At 39.1% G+C, this 19,500-nt stretch overlaps 1 protein-coding gene across 1 annotated transcript in view; it reads left to right on the forward strand.

The window, feature by feature from the left end:
- The first annotated feature begins 2,091 nt into the window (after nucleotides 1–2,091).
- The window catches only part of ENOX2 (ecto-NOX disulfide-thiol exchanger 2), a 380,924-nt gene continuing 363,515 nt past the window's right edge, over nucleotides 2,092–19,500 (forward strand). Inside the window, 1 exon segment of the mRNA XM_055122744.1 lies at nucleotides 2,092–2,216. Within this exon segment, the coding sequence (XP_054978719.1) occupies nucleotides 2,195–2,216 (22 nt within the window). The 5' untranslated portion in view covers nucleotides 2,092–2,194.

Consider the following 19,500-nt stretch of genomic DNA (forward strand, 5'->3'; position numbering starts at 1 on the left):
AAAAAAAAATTGCCCAAATTTCCCTTCTGGAAATTTTAGATACCTTTTTTTTTAAATAGGGAATCACTCTTGGCAGTGCAGATTTGACAATTTGGTGCTTGGGTTTAACAGTGCTCAGGGTTGCCAGGACTGCACCTGGTGTTGCTCAAGAAACCATGGGGTACCAAAGATTGAACTCAGGGCTTCACATATGCTAGGCATGTACTCGCTCCACTTGAACCTTATGTCCACCACCAGCTTTCTGCGACTTAAGAGCAAACTCTGCTTCTTGTGAATGTTTTTTTTTTTTTGTTTTGGTTTTTGGGTCATATCTGGCAATGCTCAGGGATTGCTTCTGGCTCTGCACTCAGGAGTTGCTGATGAACTCCTGAGTGTTTTTGGGGAACCATATGGGATGCTGGGGATTGAACCTTGGCCATTCGTGTGCAAGGCAAATGCTCTACCTGCTGTACTATCGCACCGGCCCCATATTTAAAGGTTAAAAGACTTGAAATGTTTCATGAACTGAAGTGAGTTCTTTTATTTATCTGATTGAGCTGCTCCACTTCATTTAGGTAAGATTTGTTTCAAAGTATAATAATAATTATCTGAAAAATCACATAATACTTTTATAGGTTTATTTTTTTTGGTTTGGGGGCCACACCCAGTGATGTTCAGGGGATACTCCTGGCGTGCACTCAGCAATTACTCCTGGTGGTGTTTGGGGGACCGTACAGGATGCTGTGGATCGAAACCAGATTGGCTGTGAGCAAGGCAAATGTCCTACCTACTGTCCTGTTGCTCCAGCCCCTGCCCTATTACAGTTTCTGAAAGGAGTTTCCTATTTATTTCCTCATTCTCTCTCTATAAAAATACTATGAAAGTATGTCCAGTTTGGAACCGTTATGTGAAATTTATTTATGAAGGAACTTAGATTCAGAGAGGCTAAGTGACTTGTCCAGGATCACACAGCTCAAAAGCTATAGAAGTGGAACCTGAACGCAGTTGCTTCATGCCTAGCCTAGTATTCCTTCAGCTGTGACATATTTTCGTCCTAAAGGACTGTCTCTCTATAAATTTCTATTCATGATCATTTTGATATCAGTCTTTAAAATCTGTTCCAATTTAGCAGATGAGTAAAACTGAGGGTAAAGTGCCTTCTTAAAGCTGTGTAGTGAGTCCTGTGTAGTAACTCTTAGCTTTTCACCTTGACTGTAACAACTATTTTTAGGTAGACATAGTTTTGCAATGTTAAGTATAAGCACCAAAGTTGTGTGATCCACTGATTATAGGTGTGAAAGATGCACCTGGGAATGGGACTGGGGATGAAAAGTTGGCTTAAAATGATTAGCTTCTTGCCTTTTTGTTAAGAGGTGTCATGTTCAATAGAATTTAATTTCTTTATACTTCCTTTGCTTCCAGCCTTTTCAGTACAATTCTTTAGGGGAAATTAGCAAATACTCCGTCTGAATGTTGATTCCTCAGGAACAAGGGTAGCCGGAGGAAAGAGAAAGCAGAGGGGTGACTTTTCATGCTCTCCAACAGTGGGCAAGCCTTATTTTGTTTGGAACTGTGAGCTACGGTTTCTTCCAAGGCATGCAAATCGTAAAGTTCTGATTTGTCAACTGCATGCTGTTTCTTTAGGCACTGATGTATGAAATCCCGAACGAATTCTCCGATGAACATACTGCTAATTGCTTCTCCACCTGCTCTCCAACCTCCTCCACCCCACCCCCTCCGCTCCCAATTCAGCCTATAAGTGTCCGTCATTGGAGATGGATGGTGACACATGCAGTAATAGCAATTCATAAAAGCCAGTTCCAGCCCTTGTCTTCAAGGCTCCTGGCTTTTCCACTGCCTGCTTTTGTGTAAGTGTAGTGGATGGAAGTGCTACTGGCATCAGAATCCACCTCCCTGCGCTCCGTTGCTAGAGCTCAGTTGCTCAGCTGGAGCGGAGCTAAACAGAAGCATCAGATCTGAGCTGAAAACTGTGGCTATATTTCTTTTTCCTCTTCAGTGTGTGTGTGTGTGTGTGTGTGTGTGTGTGTGTGTGTGTGTGTGTGTGTGGGTGGGTGGGTGGGTGGGTTAGGGGTAGTATGTAGTGAGGGTTTGGAGTGCTTTTGCATTTCTTTTTTTGTGGAGAAAAGAAGGTAAAGGGAGAATAACTCACAATAGGATACAACGTGAAACAGTTCCTGGAAGAGTGTCTGTCACGATGTTTCTGGTACAATATACAGGTAGAGTATGTTTTATTTTTTTCTGAAATTTCTGTTTGTTTCAAAGTGAATTTCTCTCTTATTTTGTGTCTAGTTTAAATCTACTGAAGGACAAACGGGGTTCTAATGAGATTTAAACAAAATAACTGCATAAAGCATGCCTGCTCCTAGCTATAATGATTGTAGCAGATTGCTATGTAAAATCTGGGCTCTCTGTTAAATTGGTAGTCCTGATCTCATAATTGTGCAAGCTTCTCTGATATATTCTTGTATTGAATATCTTAAGTCTTATGTTTGCAACTGGTAGTATCTGATACAGTCTAGAGTGTTTGCACAGAAGACAGTTTGGAAGCAAAAAAGCATTCTTTAAACACTTAACATGTTGTGTTTCTCTCGAGTTTATTAACTCCTGTGTTTAATAGATTGTAAAGATTAGGGATATAATTCAGAGTAAGGAAACTATGTATGAGGTATTCTAGAACATGTTGTTTGGTGTATTTATTTTTATCTCATGATTTGTCTATGAGTGAAGAATATTGCATATTGTTGTTATTTGTTTGTTCTCCTGGTAGAAAAAGTGTTGGAAACAGCACGGCTAGAAATCTCAGCTCCAAACCATCTGTGTTGTAAAAAACGTGGGGCCAGAGTATTTCTTAAGTATTCTCTTAAGCTCTCTGAAGAATATTGGTCTATAATCATGAAGAACTTGAAGACTGATCAGATAATGGTAAATGTTGTTTTAAAGAGTTCTTGTGTAGCAGTTAGGCAGAATCCTTCCCAATGAAAACACCTTGAGAAAGTTTTACTTTTTGTTAAACAGAACAGAGGCTTAGCTCATGCTACCTCATGTTTTGCTAAGTTTGAATATGATTGTCAAGGAACTTTACCTCCATTCTTTCCCTTAAAATATTGTTCATACAAATTAATAAAAAATTTTAAATATAGAAATAATGTAGGAACAGAGGTGGAGAGTCTTTGGCACATTAGGAATGGTGGAAGTGCAATAACTTATACTGAAAGCATAAACATTAATACCAAGGTAGCTTTGTTACCTCAGTACGGTGTAATAAAATATTGTGATCCAGAGCTGAGCTAAAAGATCATGTTCTGTTTTGATGCCTGGTGGGACAGTTGGATTCACTCCTCATTAATTGGACAGCATGCAAATTCTATGGAGAAGTGAGTGAGTGACAATATTTCAAGGTTAAACTGAAGAGCATACAGTGAACCTTACTTAGTGCCTGGACCAACAGCTGCTGAATTGAATTGTCTGTAATTAAAGCAACAGCAGGTTTGTGTGGTCTCCCTGCAGCCTGTTTATATGAATTTATAGCTGCAGTTTCTTCTTTGGTAGCGGTTGGTTTGTTTCACTAAGTATTGGAGAATTGTGCTTGTTTGATGTTATCTCCAGATTTCACAGCATGTTTGACTTTGAAAGACCTGTGTCTATATACATGTTAAGGTGAGAAAAGTGTGAAGTCTTTGGAAGAAAAGCAGAGAATATCTTACTTTTTCCCAATTGCTAAAATAAATAGATACTTTTTCCCCCCATGGAAAATATTGCTTTGTTCCATAAAGAGAAGTTTTTCATGAATCCGTGTTACTGATTTAATTTTTCTGGCAGTGAAAAACGTGGGACTTAGTTATGCTATTAGAATTATTAAATCTGGGAGGAACTCCTGTATGTTAATAAAAAGTGTTTTTGTTTCACAGAATAGTAATATTTCCTTGCCATTGCTCAATTTCAGGGTGACCTAATGAATAATGTTTAATTCAAAAAGAGGGTTTTTATGACTGGATTTTATTGGTATGGTAATAGTGAATTCACGTGATTCCTTCATGGTTTTGCTCTATAAACCTAATTTATAATTACAGAACATTTTTTGGTTATTGACTCAGAGTGGATTTGGCATAAAACATTTACACAGTGATTTAACATATACTTGATAAGCTTATCTTCAGAAAAAAACATTGAAGTCAGTGGCATCATGATGTCCATTTCATAGGTGAGATAAATGGCAGTCAGAAGAAATTGGCTGCAGGTCTCACATCTAACAAGTGGCAGAGCCGGGACTCATAGATGATGAACTCATTAAATGAACTGAGCTTAATCTGTGTTTTTCTTCTCTTATCAAAGCTGCCTCTAAGGTGATAGATCTGGTTTAAATTTCACTTAAACTATAAGTTAAGAATGAAGAACTTGTCTTTTTCTGAAAACATGTATTATTTGTGTATTATATAATAGAACTGTGAAGATATTTTTTTACTTACTTAAAACATTTTATTGTTACTAAAACATCATGATTTACAGAGTTATTCATATTATCTATTTTAAACATACTATGTTCCAGCACCAATCAGAAGACACTAACACCAGTATCTTCTTCCTTCCACCAGAATTCCTAGTCAGTTTCCCCCCACACCCCCTCAACTACCATCTCCAGCCTGCCTTATTGACCAGAACATCTTTAAATTTGGTTGTTGAGATTTGGATCTCTTGCTTTCAGTATTGTTGACCGTGGCTTAAATATTTAGCTGTCCTACTCCTCTATACCACTGATGTACACAGATCCCCTTTAAAACTGTGAAGATATTTTATAGACAATTTTAATTTGAATCCATGAGTCCTTTGTAGATTGATTTTATATAGATGTAAGAAACATGAGTATTTCTGATTAATCTGTATATTAATAGTAATGAATGTAGAGTATTGTAAAGTTACTGGAAAATAAAGTGTTCAATTGAAAGGTTAATTTCTTTTAAAATTAAACTAGTTTGTTTTTAACACTATGTTCCACACCTTTCTATAATTGTTTTAATAAAAGTCGGAGTATGCCCATGAATGAAAAGTGCTGTTTTTAAATGTTTGGTATCCAGATCAACAGAAAAAAATGCTGCCAGCTTAGTTTCATACTTTACCTATATTTAAAAAATTTGAGTCCTTATCCATATCAACAGATAGCATAGTACAGCTAGCTCAGTTTTTTAGTATCATCTACCACCTTTCTCATCTTTCAAAAATCCCAAACACCTAACTTCTAAATTAAAGGAAAAAACATATTTTAAAATCTTATTTTATTTAAAAATGATTTTTATTTAATTAAAGAACTAAGATGTGCAAAGTTATTGGTAGTTGAGTTTTAGGCATATAATAAATAATTCAATACCAGTCCCACCACCAGTGTCAACCAATGTTCCCATGTTCTGTCTCCCTTCCCCCCCCCCGCCTACCATTTTGACAGGCACATTACAGAATTTGGTGGTTGCAGCTTAGCTCTCATGTTCTCCGTGTTGTTGAGTCTGTGCTGGGGATATAGAGCTACACCACTCACCCCTATCATCAGAATAAGTGAAGCCCTGACTCCTGTTCTCCATGCATACTTTCTCATCTTCCTGCTCAACCCCTTTATATCATTCCTTCTCCCTAAACTCTGGGCTTAAGGGGGATCTAAGCATCCCCACCTTTACCTTTACTATGTTTAATTTCCTCATCCAGATAATTCTATATACTACTGATAAGGGAGATGATCCTGTGCAAAAAAATGCATTTTGTTGTTGTTGTACTGAAAAAGGGAATATTGTTTAAAGGTGCATTATCATGTTATGGATGAAACCTTGGCACTTGAGGAGCTCATACTAGATTTCTGGTAAAATGTCCTTTAAAATTTCTTCAGGAAATATTCTTGAAGCAGTCATTCTTAGATCAGACTGATTAGACTATCCTGTGTGCTGAGGAAATGACTGAATTCTCACACCATAGAAATCTCTTCAGTATTTGACAATGAATATTGGAGAATATTGTCAAGAAAATGAGCTAGAAATAGGTCAGGTATTCTGATGACCTGTTTATGAGACTTCTACAGAGATGGCAATGGAGATACTGTCTCAGATACCACATACTCAGAATTTGTTTGTACCTATAATAATATCTTTTGTGTTACATATGAAAGTTAAGTTCTCTTTATAGTTTTCCTTTCCAGCTGCAGGGAAGGGAGGGTGATTTATAGCACTTTTAGCATTATTTCAAATTAAGTGGCATTTGATACTTAAAAAATTCAGGAGAGAATTTGGACATATGGATTAGAGGAGAAATGGGAGAATTTAGCATGTAATTGCAAGTTCCATATTAAACTTGTTTTCAGGTGGCAAATTTCCAGTGCAGTAGAAAGCTCTAGCTATTACTTCTTGTTCCATTCTTCTTTCTGGTAACAAGCATTCTGTGACATACAAATTAAAAATAGAATATTAGGGCTTTATAAGAAATTAACCTTTAAAATTATTTTTACTTTTCTAGTCTTTATTCCAGAAAATAACAATTTCTCCCACCCTCCCCCTCCATGTTCTGTTAGGCAAAGAGAAATTATAGAAGGATAGATGTCTAGGTTCTGATAGTTTAGGAAGCTGTGTTGGTTGTCTGATGCGCTTTTCTTTTAAATATATTTTGAATGCATTTTAAGGGAAGGTAAGACAGCTCTTGTGGATGCTGGTATAAGGGCTAGTGTACACTAACCAGTGGCCTGCATGAGGTGCTTTGCTTTTACTTGCTTAAGGGAATCACAAAGAATGTTTTAAAATTTGGAAATATATTCAGATATGCCTTTTTCTCAAAAGGACTTCTAGTAGTTATTATGAATAATATGTCATATTATCTATGTGGGACAATTTACTGAAAGTGCCCAATGAACTGCTCAATATTAGTGTTCATCTTCTGTTAGATATAGTATTGGCCTTCAAGGGTTATTGAACATAACACAATTATGTGTGTGCCCCCTGGCACACATGCATGTATACATAGAATAATTAGAACAACAAACTTATTGAGTGTTTGCCATGTGCCAGGCCATGATATAAGTAACTCATTTGTACCTACCTGGAGTCCCTATGAAGTGTTAGGTATTTCCACTTAAATCTAGATAAACCAAGACACAGAGGGCCTTCTACCATATCACTCAAATATTAGGTGACAAAGCAGATTCTATCGTAGGAAGTCACTAGAGCCCATGCTTTAGTCATTATGCAATATGTTGTATGTCTTCAAGGGTTCTTCACTGAAGAAACTTTTGGCCTACTATGTGCCACCCAGAGCAGATCCTATTATTCGTACCTTTATGAAACATAGACAGTGAAGAACTGTTGTCTACTTACCAGGTCTACTTTTTCTCTGACCCTCATGGCTGACACCCTTTATTGCCAGTTGTAATGAATCATTGCATCCCCTACAGCTTCTAAACACTCATACATTTGCTTTGTCTTCATATTTTGAGCATGAAAATCCTTTCATATTATGTTGTTTCTCTCTCAATTGTCAGCTTTTTGCGGAACAAACCTTGCCAACCTGTGTGCCATGTATTTTCCACTCAAGCAAGTGACTAAATCATGGCTCCATATTTCCTGCGTCCACCACTGCCCTCATTCCATTTTATATCTAGGTGTTAGAGTATTCTTTGCAAATGCAGATGATATCATTTTATTACTCTCCTCGAACACCTTCCAAAGGAGTTTTGTTTTAGGTCAGACAGACATTCACGGCTATCTGTGATTTTGCCTCAGACACCCAGAATGCATTTGCATCCAGTTTCTTACAGTGCAGCCCTTTCTAAGCCCTATTCACGAGCCACTCTAAGCCTGTCATAGGTCACTGAGTACACTCCACATTTTCAAGCTCTCATGTGTTCCCTCGTCCTATTTCCTATATTTTTATTTCTTTTATTTCTTTTATTAATTCACCATGTGGAAAGTTACAAAGCTTTCAGGTTTAAGTCTCAGTTATACAATGCTCAAACACCCGTCCCTTCACCAGTGCACATATTCCACCACCAAGAATCATAATATACCTCCCCCCTTCCCCCCACCTCCCCAGCCCCCCACCCCGCATGTGTAACTGGTAAATTTCACTCTATTTCCTATATTTTAATTGCAGTTCTCCTATACTCTGACAATACTAGAGCTGTTCAACATTTAAGTTTCTGTTTAGATAGCAGGTGGCAATACATTTTGATATTTATTTTTATTCTGTATTCCATCACTAGACTGATTTCCTTGGAACATAGGCCTTCTTTTACTCATCAGTTTTGTACGTTAGAAACCTAGTGTTAGCTAAGGTATCCCTCTCCTCTTCTGCTAGCTTATGGTTCATAGCTATCCCTAGAACCCAAGTTCCAGAAGATGAATGACTGGGTCCCTTTTGTTCTGCATAGAAATTTTAAAATATTCCGTTCAAAATATTTGTTTTTGTTTCTAAAATGACTTGTCATTTTCACTTTTACCTTTGTGGGATACTTCCATTTTTGTAGAGAGATGAGGACTTGCCTGTATACACATATTAATACTTCTTCATATAAGAAAAGTGGATCAAAATAGGCAATGTTATTAATGAAAAATTTTAAATGCATATTCATGGGACCAGAGAGAGGTCACAGTGAGTAATGTGGTTTCCTTGTACACATCCGACCCAGCTTTGATAGCCCGTACCACATAAGGTCTGCCTGATCTAACCAGTGATGCCTGAGTTCAGAGCCTGGACTAAGACCTGAGTTTGGCTGAGTGTGGCCTCACAACTATAAAGATGCATATTCACTGTGTCTCTCAAAATATGTTTTAGGGACTGCAGATGCCAGCATCACCTAGGACATATGTTGAAAACAGATATTGAGATCTTGATCTCAAATATACTGAATTATCCTCTTAAGGGCGTCTGTGTTTAGAAAACTCTCCTGTCATTTTTCTGTACAAATGATTTTTGAGAACCACTCTCCAGTGTGAAAGAAATAAAATATGAGATCAGTCTACCTTCTTTTTGAATAGGAGCACACATTGTGTAAAATGAAGGTAAAATGGTTGCAATGTTAGTTTGATACAAAGTCCTCATCTCCTGGTGTATTTCATAGTTCAGTCTAATAAAACTTATCGTAATTATAAAATGTTCTGCAGCTTCTTACATTAGCCATGTGAGTACTCAAATGTGGTTTCTGAAACTGAGGAACTGAAATTTAAATATTTCTTAAATATAATTGAATTTTAAATAGTTACTTTTAGATCTTGTATGCAGTATTTATAAGTGCAGTTCCAGAAAGCTTGGTTATCTAGAAGGAGCAGTTCTCATAGGGGTCTAGATGGCCACATTGGTCATTGTATTTGTGGGAAATTAAACATTTTTTCCTTTGATGAATAGGAAATTACATCGGTCAAGAAAACCTTCGTTTCTTGGGGTTTTTCTGGGCTATTTGTTTTTGTTTCTGGTTTAAACCTGACACTGCTTAGGGCTTACTCCTGGATCTGTGCTCAGGAATCACTCCTGGTGGGGCTGGAGGGACCGTATGTGTTGCTTGGGATTGAGCCCAGGTTGGCCACATGTACAGCAAGTGCCTTTATGCTGTACTATTGCTCCAGCCTCAAAAATAGTTTAAATTTTTAAATGGCCTTTGGTGAGTTATTCTCAGAAGTAATTTGACAAATTATGATCTCAGTTAAATTTAAATGAGATTTTAACTCTGCTTCTCATCAGCACAATTTTATTATCTGATAGGCTTGCATTGAGATCTGGTTGTTGTTAAAGTCTTGATTTCTGTGCTTAGAATAAAAATAGTTGGGTTAAACAACAGCAGGGACTCCATGCCAGGCTGTTTTCACTCGGGCTGCCCCAGAGAGGGGCGGGTGAGAACCTTCCCCACCCCAAGGGACCCAGTCCCAGTAGCCGACCTCCACTACCCAACCACTGCCACACTCCAGGCCGACCTCGAGACACATTATAAGACACTTCCTACCCATTGTCCATAATTACCATACCAAATTTGATGGAGTTCAGACAGTAGGCAACAAATCATATATATATATATACATATACATATATATACATATGTGTATATATATATATATATAGAGAGAGAGAGAGAGAGAGAGAGAGAGACACACACACACACACACACACTTCTCGGAAGCCTGGCAAACTACCGAGAGTATTCTGCCCACACGGGCAGAGCCTGGCAAGCTACTCGTGGCATATTCAATATGCCAAAAACAGTAATGATAGGTCTCATTCCCCTGTCACTGAAAGAACCTCCAATTGTTGGGAAAGATGAGTAAGGAAAGGCTGCTAAAATCTCAGGGCTGGGAGGAATAGAGATGATACTGGTGCCCGCTTGAGTAAATCAACAAACAACTTTGACAAGATGATGACAGTGATACAGTGATACAGTGAATCAAAAGCAGTCATAGATACAATATTTTGGTCTAGATACCTTAGTGCATTTCATCTCTCATAGACCCTTTAACTCATCTTTTTTTTTTAATTGATCAGCCTACCATTGCCAGTCATTATGTTTCAGCTTCCATTTCTTTCTCTGAGAAATTTCCCTGACCCAGTAGTATACCTCTTTGACAGTTATTTCTTTGAAATAGTATTAGTACTTCTGAAGAATTTGAATGAATTGGAAATATATAAATGTAGGCACTTTGTTTTATTGCTTGGAGTCTGTCATGTATATTAGCTATACTTGGTGACTTTCTAAAAAAATCCAGTGTCAGAATCTCTCATATTAGTAAAAACACATAGCTCTAATAATATACTTGTCTACTGCTATCAGTGAAAACTATATGCTAAATAATTATGTCTGCTTGGCCTTCTCTCTGTTACCTAAATCCCAGTCTTTTGTACTCTTTCCATTTGCCAAAAACTTGAGCTCATACTGAAACTTCCCTTTCCCCTTTCACATTCTTTTGCTTTCTTTGGCTCTGCTGCCTGTTTTCAATGGACAGAAGACCACCCCTCCTTTTTTCCTTTGCCCATTCAAACTCAGTCACAGAATCTATTGTATCCACTCTCACAAACTTCCTGGAAGTGCCACTGAGGGCCACCCTGGGGCACTCTGCAAATAGATTATTTCATTTTGGAGACCAGAAAGTTTTGAGACATTTTTGAACATAAAACACATTTAGATTGAAAGAAAAAATGGAATCTTCCCTTAAACTATGTCTATAATTTTAAATATCATTTTTACTACTTCAGAAGCTAGAATTTCTACTTACAGTGAAGAAGTTTACTCTGACCAGTAGCAATACCAAATAGAAAAGAAGGTAAACTATATGGGTATGGTAGATCTTTGTATACGTCATTTCATTTCATTTTTATTAATTCTCTCACTAAATGTTAGTCATCCTCTTTTTCCAAGACTGCCCATACTGTTTACCTGTTGAGAACTCCAGGTTTAGAACATTTTGTTGCTTTTTACTTCAAATATACTGGAATAATTTACTCTCTATATGTGTGTATGTGTGTATGTAAGGGAGGGGAGGAAATTGGGAGGGAGAGGGAGAGGAGGGAGATGAGAGGTTGGACATTCTTAGTACTAGCCTATTTCTTTACAAAATCCAAAATCTGTAAAATGGGAGAATATAAGGAAAGCACTCATTGTCTACCAAACAGAATTTGAGCTGTGTCCAGTTAAATCTTCTGACGAAGGGATGGAGAGAGAATACATGGGTTTAAGCATTTACCTCAAATATGAATAGCTGGTTTGATCCTCAGCTATTTTATGGTCCCCAGATGGACCCCCTACCCGTCCAAGCACCTCCAGAAGTGATCCCTGAGCACAGCCATTTATGGCCCCAGACAAACCACCACCGACAACAATGCTTCTGATGAAGAGGTTATAAAGAAAGCCCACTTCAGATTCTTTATGTTCTTTATTTATTGCCACTCCCATCTCTTACTCTAGGCTGCCAGTAATGCTTGCTGTGAAATATGGTCGGCATTTTCCCATATATTGTCCGTTACTTTGGAGGTTGGGACAGAACTGTGGATTTTATAAAATCCTAGTTTGGTCTGCTGAGTCATGGAAATTTTGCCCAACTTAGTGGAAGCTGTACAATTTGTATTTGTCTATATTTTATTTTCTTTTTGGGGGGCATACCCAGCCATGCTCAGGGGTTCTTCTTGCTCGGTGCTTAGGAATTACTCTTGGCAGTGCTCAGGGCACCATAGCATATGGGATGTTGGGGATAAAACCCAGGTTAGCCATGTACAAGTCAAGTGTCCTACTCACAGTACTATATCTTGGGCCCCCAAATTAATTTTTTTCTCTTTCTTTCCATCCTCCTACCCTTTCTGCCCTTCTATCCTACCCTCCCTTATGGGATTGAACCTGTGTTGGCTGTGTGCAAAGCAAGTGCCTTATTCGCTGTACTTTCTCTTTGGATTTACTTTCCCTCCAGATTTGCCTATATCTGTTACATGGAGCATGAATAGAAAATATTGTGCCAATATGTATTTAATACAAATGACAATATTCTGCAAGTCAGACTATTCTGGAAAAGGTTTTTGGGTGACATCATGCATTCTTCATCATAAAAACACAAATTGATAATCATCATAAATGAATAATTCATACTTTTAAAAGTCTGTAGGTGACAGGAGTTAGTAAAGTTTGTTAAAATTGTTCACTGTGATAATGGAATTTAAAAAGCCAATATGGTTTGAAGAAACTGACATGGATATAGCCAAATGACTTCGTAGAGCAAAGTAGTAAGAATCCTTTTGTGATTAGCAATAAAACAATGCTGAAATTTCCAGTCCTCTGGAATTGAGATGCTTAAAATGTAAAAGAGCAACTGAAATGCTTAGGAGATGGAGGGGGAGTGGTTTATGGGGGCAGCTACAAACAAACACAATCAACACAGCTTGAGTGGTTTGTGAATATTGGCACTATAGCTGTTTTCAGTAGTGTGACTAATAAAGAGCACAGTCTGGTGAAAAAAGCACTGGCAGAAATATGGCCACCGGGGGCTGGAGTGATAGCACAGCAGGTAGGGCGTTTGCCTTGCACGCGGCCGACCCGAGTTCGATTCCCAGCATCCCATATGGTCCCCCGAGCACGGCCAGGGGTAATTCCTGAGTGCAGAGCCAGGAGTCACCCCTGAGCACCGCTGAGTGTGTGACCCAAAAAGCAAAAAAAAAAAAAAAAGGAAAAAAATAAAGAAATATGGCCACCAAAGAACTGAATCTGGGATTCCGAACTGGAGTGATAGCAGTGAGTGGGGCATTTGCCTTTTACGTGGCCTACCTGGGTTCTATTCCTCCATCCCCCTCAGAGAGCCCGGCAAGCTACCAAGAGTATCCCGCCACCACAGCAGAGCCTGGCAAGCTACCTGTGGCATATTTGATATGCCCAAAACAGTAACAACAAGTCTCACAATGGAGATGTTACTGGTGCCTGCTCGAGCAAATTGATGAACAATTGGATGACAGTGCTACAGACAGTGCTACCCTGTCCCAAGTAGAATTCCCTGAGTGCCATCGCTGTTGGCCTTAGGAAGCTTTTTATCAAGTTGGGGAAAATGATCTGGGAGGGAATGATCTGAAGGAATTAAAGTGACAAGGCATTAATTTTTTAGTTTTATTTATTTATTATTTTATTTTTTTTAAAAAAATTATTGAATCACTGTGAGATAGTTAGAAGCTTTCATGTTTGGATTACAATCAGACAGTGATCAAACACCCATCCCTCCACCAGTGCACATTCTCCACCACCAATATCCCTCCCTTTCACACCCTCCCCCTGCCTCCATGGAAGAAAATATTCCCCATACTCTCTCTCTACTTTTGGGCATCATGGCTTGCAAAACAGAAAATGAGAGGTCATCATGTTTGGTCCATTATTTACTTTTGGCACACATCTCCCATCCCGACTGATTCTTCCAGCCATCATTTTCTTAGTGATCCCTTCTCTATTCCAGCTGCCTTCTCCCCTCTGCTCATGAAGCAGGCTTCCAGCTATGGAGCAATCCTCCTAGACCTGTGACAAGGCATTTAAAACCAAGATAAATCCCGTCTCACAGCTAACATTTGAGAACATTTAGTTTTGCGGGCCTCACACCAGGACCACTAGGTAAAGCACAGGCTGTAGAGAAGAACCTCACTTTGACATGGAATCTGATCATAGGCAATGCCCAACTTGGAAGTTCTCTATAGGGATTTATTACTGGAAATAACAGAAGGGTCTGTGTTAGAACAGAGTTCTGAGGCATGAATCCTGAGATTGGGATTTATAGTAAGGCTCTAATATGTTAGCTTGACATTGAGTAAAACTTCATACAAATGATTTCCATTTGCAGTTTTTGATGTAATGTTTTTTTTTTGGTTGTGATTATGTTTAAAGATGTCAATGGTTCAGAATTAGCATCATTTAGCCAACACCTACTCTACATGTTCCTTGTACATGAGTAATCCAGTGAGGGAGGTACTTGACCCAAAATTGTTTAGCTACTTCTGATCCCTATCTCTCTGTTGGCAATCTGGCTCTTGCAGGAAATAAAACTGCCCTCCCTGTTGCGGCAAACAGACGATGCATAAGCAGCTTTTCTCATTGTACCTGCACGTCTATTTTTCAGTATAAAATCATTCCCTGTAAATCTAAAATGTAAAAAAGTAGTGTTGCGAGAGGAATATTACCTCCATGAGTTTCTAAATCTGGATCATAATGGACCACCTGACAAATGATTCCACTTTAAGACCTCAAATTTAAGTTATTGATGGAGAGAAACGCATTGCAGGATAAAAAGCCAGTTTCTTATGGCATTTGTGGATTTAAGCCAAACTATATGAAACACTTAGCCAAAAGTTCACTGTGAAGCTTTGGAAGCAACTCATAAAGTATAGCACCTGGCATATTCCATATCTGGTGAAAGGGTACGAGGAAGGGGACAGAGAGAAAAAGACAGAGTTTAGTATTTTTTGTATAACTCACTTAATTATTATAGTGTAAGTGTAATGTAGCATCAATTATTCACTTTTTTCCTGTTTGTTTTTGGTCATGCGTGATAGTGCTCAGTGGCAACTTCTGAGTTTGTGCTTAGAGATTACTCCTGGTGGTGCTCACAGAATCATACATAGTGACAGGAATAGAACCAGAGTCTGCAGCAAGGAAGATGAATGTCATAATCCCTGTAGTGTCTCTCAGGCCCCTGTTACTAACATCTTAAAGCACCACCTTTAAAATTACAGACTATATGATAACCCTTCAGTAACTGTATTGCAAAGAATAATGCCCCAAAGTGGAGGGGACTGGGGAGTGGTGAGAGATAGAAAGAGAGAGAAAGAGAGAGAGAGAGGTGAGAGATTTATTGTGGGAAATGGATCCCATGGGTGTGGGACACATTGTATGAATGAAACCCCATCACTAACAGCTTTGCAGCTGTGTATTTCACTGTGACTGAATTTTTTTTTTTTTGCTTTTCGGGTCACACCTGGCAATGCTCAGGGGCTACTCCTGGCTCTGCACTCAGGAATTACATCTGGCAGTGCTTGGGGGACCATAAGGTATGCTGGAGATAGAACCCAGGTTGGCCACGTGCAAGGCAAATGGCCTCCCTGCTGTACTATCACTCCAGCTCCTGAAAAAAAAAATTAAATAGAAATAAAAGCAGTCTGATAGGCAGGTCTATTATTGTCTATCTCTAAGCAGTTTGTTTTTAAAGTGGTATTTTATGATTTTTTAAATATATTCTACTACTTTGTAGGGCTGGAGTGATGGCACAGGGGCTGGGGCGATAGCACAGTAGGTAGGGCATTTGCCTTGCATGCGACCAACCCGAGTTTGATTCCTCTGTCCTTTTCGGAGAGCCCGGCAAGCTTCTGAGAGTATCCAACCCGCCTGGCAGAGCCTGGCAAGCTACCTGTGGCATAGTCAATATACCAAAAACAGTAACAACAAGTCTCACAATGGAGACGTTACTGGTGCCCGCTCGAGCAAATCGATGAACAATGGAATAACAGTGCTAATCTGTAAGTCATCTTTTCACTGTTATGATGGTATAATTTGCAGCACAAATATTTCTAATCCTCTTTTGCAGGGAAGATGGTTGTTTTGGAGTACATCCAGCAGTGCTCAGGGGGTACACATGATTCTGTGTTCAGGGATCACTCCTGGCAGTGAATGGAGGCCGTATGCAATGCCAGGATTCCAATAACGGTTTTGGTGGCTGTAGCTACATGCTAGGCAATTGCCTTAACCTTTGTATTATCTCACTGGCCCACATTTCTAATTATTATGAAGTCATTTTATAGCTTTTACTTCCTTTTGTTATCTTTGTTTTGGTGTCATATGTAAAAAACCATTGCCAGATTCAGGGTCACAAGGATATACTGTGCTTCCTTCTGCAAGTTTTGAATTTTCAGTCCTTACATATAGGTTTGTGATCCATTTTTTGTTAATCATTATGCATGATATGAAGTAGGGGTCCAGCTTTACTTTTTTAATGTATATTTTAAGTTGTCCCAGTACCACTGTTGAAAAGATATTTCTTTCTCTATTGCGTGGTCTTGTCAGCTTTGTCAAAAGTAGAGCGGAGATATTTATATTTATTCTGGATTATCTTCTTGTTTATTATTCTCTAGGATTGCCCTTAAGCCTACACTACTCTGTCTTGATAAGTAATTTTTGAAATTAAGAACTGGGACTTCTTTGAGTTCGTTATTTTTTTTATTTTTAATTTGTGAATCACCGTGAGGGTACAGTTACAGATTTATACATTTTTGTGCTCATGTTTCCCCCATACAAATTTCGAGAACCTTTCCCTTCACCAGTGCCCATTCTCCACCACCAGTAAACCCAACATCCCTCCCACCCTCCCCAGTCTCGTCTTCCCCCACCCCAATAGTTTTGGCCACTTATGGCCTATCACTTTCCATATTTATTTAAAAAAATTTGTTTTCCCCTTACACCTTATATAAACACTGTGTTTTACAAAGTTGTGCATGATGATTCATTACAGACATTCAGTATACCAACACAAATACCACCATTGCACCTTCCCACCACCATTATCTCCAATTTTCCCAAACATTCCTTAACCCTGCCCCAATAGCAGGCCTTCAGTAATTTGCTTTATATTGCTTGTCATAATTTGCTGAAAGATTGATCAGAAATATTTCCTCAGATGAAAGTTAGTAAAGCTTGCATATCTCAACATCGAGCTACTAAGCACTTCTATTAGAGATACTGAAATGTTGTTACAGGTTTAGCCTTTTGTGTTGATAGAGATTGTTAATGGAGATTGGGTACCTTTTACATTACTTTCTATCCAATCTAGTATGCTACTCCTGGTTTATCACTGTTGTAGAGCTTGAAGTGTCCCTCAAGGTAGTCCAAAGTTTTTAATAAAGTGATACAGTTAGAGTTTAATTTTTAACTGGGTAGCATTTTGGGGTGTATATGTGATTTCCAGAAGTACAGGGAAATGGGAGGGTTGATAGCCCATCCCTGACTCCGTAAAAACCTGGAGATTGCAGTCACAAAACCTGCATACCTGACTTTTTCAGATTAATTTCTGGATGAGGCTTGTCCCAAGCAGTGGAATCTGGCCTGGAGCATGGTGGCAATTATGGAGTGTGGTTTTCAGTTGCCAGGGCTCTGTTTGGGTGGGTGCTGGACTCACTTGCCCCACTCTGGGATACCCTGGATTGCTCAGCTTTGCATGGGGTCCACAAGAATCCCTGCATCTTGTTGATCTCTCTCAATATTTATTTATCCATATTGATTTTTGTGATCACTGTTTCAGTTCCTTTCTTTTAATGACAAGCTTGCATATTGGAAAGTATTACATCAGATCAATAGTGATTTTTTTTGGGGGGGGCACAGCTGGCTATGCTCAGGACTTGCTTTTGGCTCTGTGCTCAGGGATTTCTTGTAGCAGGACTTGGGACCATATGTGCCAGTGATCAAACCTAGATTGGCCTTGCACAAGGCAAAAGTTCTGTGTGCTGTACTATTTATTGCTCCTGCCCTCTATAGTGATGTTGTTGGCATTTTCATATATTTTTGGTGGGGATTATTGTTCCACACATGACTAACTCCTGGCTCAGTGCTTAGGTTTCACTCCTAGAAATGCTCAGGAGTCTGGGGAACTAACCAAGGTCAGCTGAATGCCAGGTAAGAGCCTTAGCCCCTTACTATCTCTTCAACCCCAGTAGTGATATTTAAAAGACAAAATCCTCACACAGAATGGAATCTCAACAGAATGAGTCAAAACTCAGTTTCCAGGAGCAATAGCACAGTGGGTAGGGCATTTGCCTTGCACGCTGCTGACCTGGGTTCAATTCCTCTGTCTCTCTCAGAGAGCCTGGCAAGCTACCAAGATGGCAGAGCCTGGCAAGCTACCCGTGGTGTATTCGATATGCCAAAAACAGTAACAAATCTCACAATGGAGGCGTTACTGGTGCCCACTTGAGCAAGTCGATGAGCAACAGGATGACAGTGATCCAGTGATACCAGTGAAACCAGTTCAGAATGAAAGCCTATACATTTTTAAAATTAATTAATTAATTAATTAATTTTTTTGCTTTTTGGGTCACAACTGGCGATGCACAGGGGTTACTCCTGGCTCTGAACTCAGGAATTACCCCTGGCGGTGCTCAGGGGGACCATATGGGATGCTGGTAATTGAACCCTGGTCGGCCGTGTGCAAGGCAAATGCCCTACCCACTGTGCTATTGCTCCAGCCCCACATTTTTTTATTTTTGATAGTTCTTTCTTTCTTTCTTTCTTTCTTTCTTTCTTTCTTTCTTTCTTTCTTTCTTTCTTTCTTTCTTTCTTCCTTCCTTCCTTCCTTCCTTCCTTCCTTCCTTCCTTCCTTCCTTCCTTCCTTCCTTCCTTTCTTTCTTTCTTTCTTTCTTTCTTTCTTTCTTTCTTTCTTTCTTTCTTTCTTTCTTTCTTTCTTTCTATTAAATCACCATGTGGAAAGTTACAGTTTCCAGGCTTATGTCTCGGTTATACACTGCTCGAACACCCGTCCCTTCACCAGTGTCCATATTCCACCACCCAAAACCCCAGTATACCTCCCACTTCCCCCACCCCCACCCCGCCTGTGTAGCTGATAAATTTTACTTTATTTTCTCTTTACCTTGATTGCATTCCATATTTCAACACAATATTCACTATTGTTGTTGGAGTTTCCCCTCAAAAAAAAGCCCTGTTGACAAGGAAGCATTTGATAGCTAGTTTTCCATTGCTGAGAATGAAGAGATATGAAGTTGTGCAGCCGCGATAGCGGCTTTAGGTTTAGGATTTCTGCATTTTAGTACTTTAGTAGTTAAGTCCAGTGAGATTTATGTTAGAAATTGCATCATTTCCCTTCCTGGGGCAGCATGGGGCTGTGGCTTATTTCACAGTCTAGAGACATTGGTGGAAGCAGTTGCTGGTACCAAAAGTATTCTAGCTGGCCTCCAGATTGTGGTCATCAGCAGCAGAGCGGCCACACAGACAAACATGTGGCCACCGGGGTCGCATCTCGGCAGAGCGCTCACTGATATCAT

The sequence above is a fragment of the Sorex araneus genome, chromosome X (genome assembly GCF_027595985.1).
Source record: "Sorex araneus isolate mSorAra2 chromosome X, mSorAra2.pri, whole genome shotgun sequence".
NCBI lineage: Eukaryota > Metazoa > Chordata > Mammalia > Eulipotyphla > Soricidae > Sorex > Sorex araneus.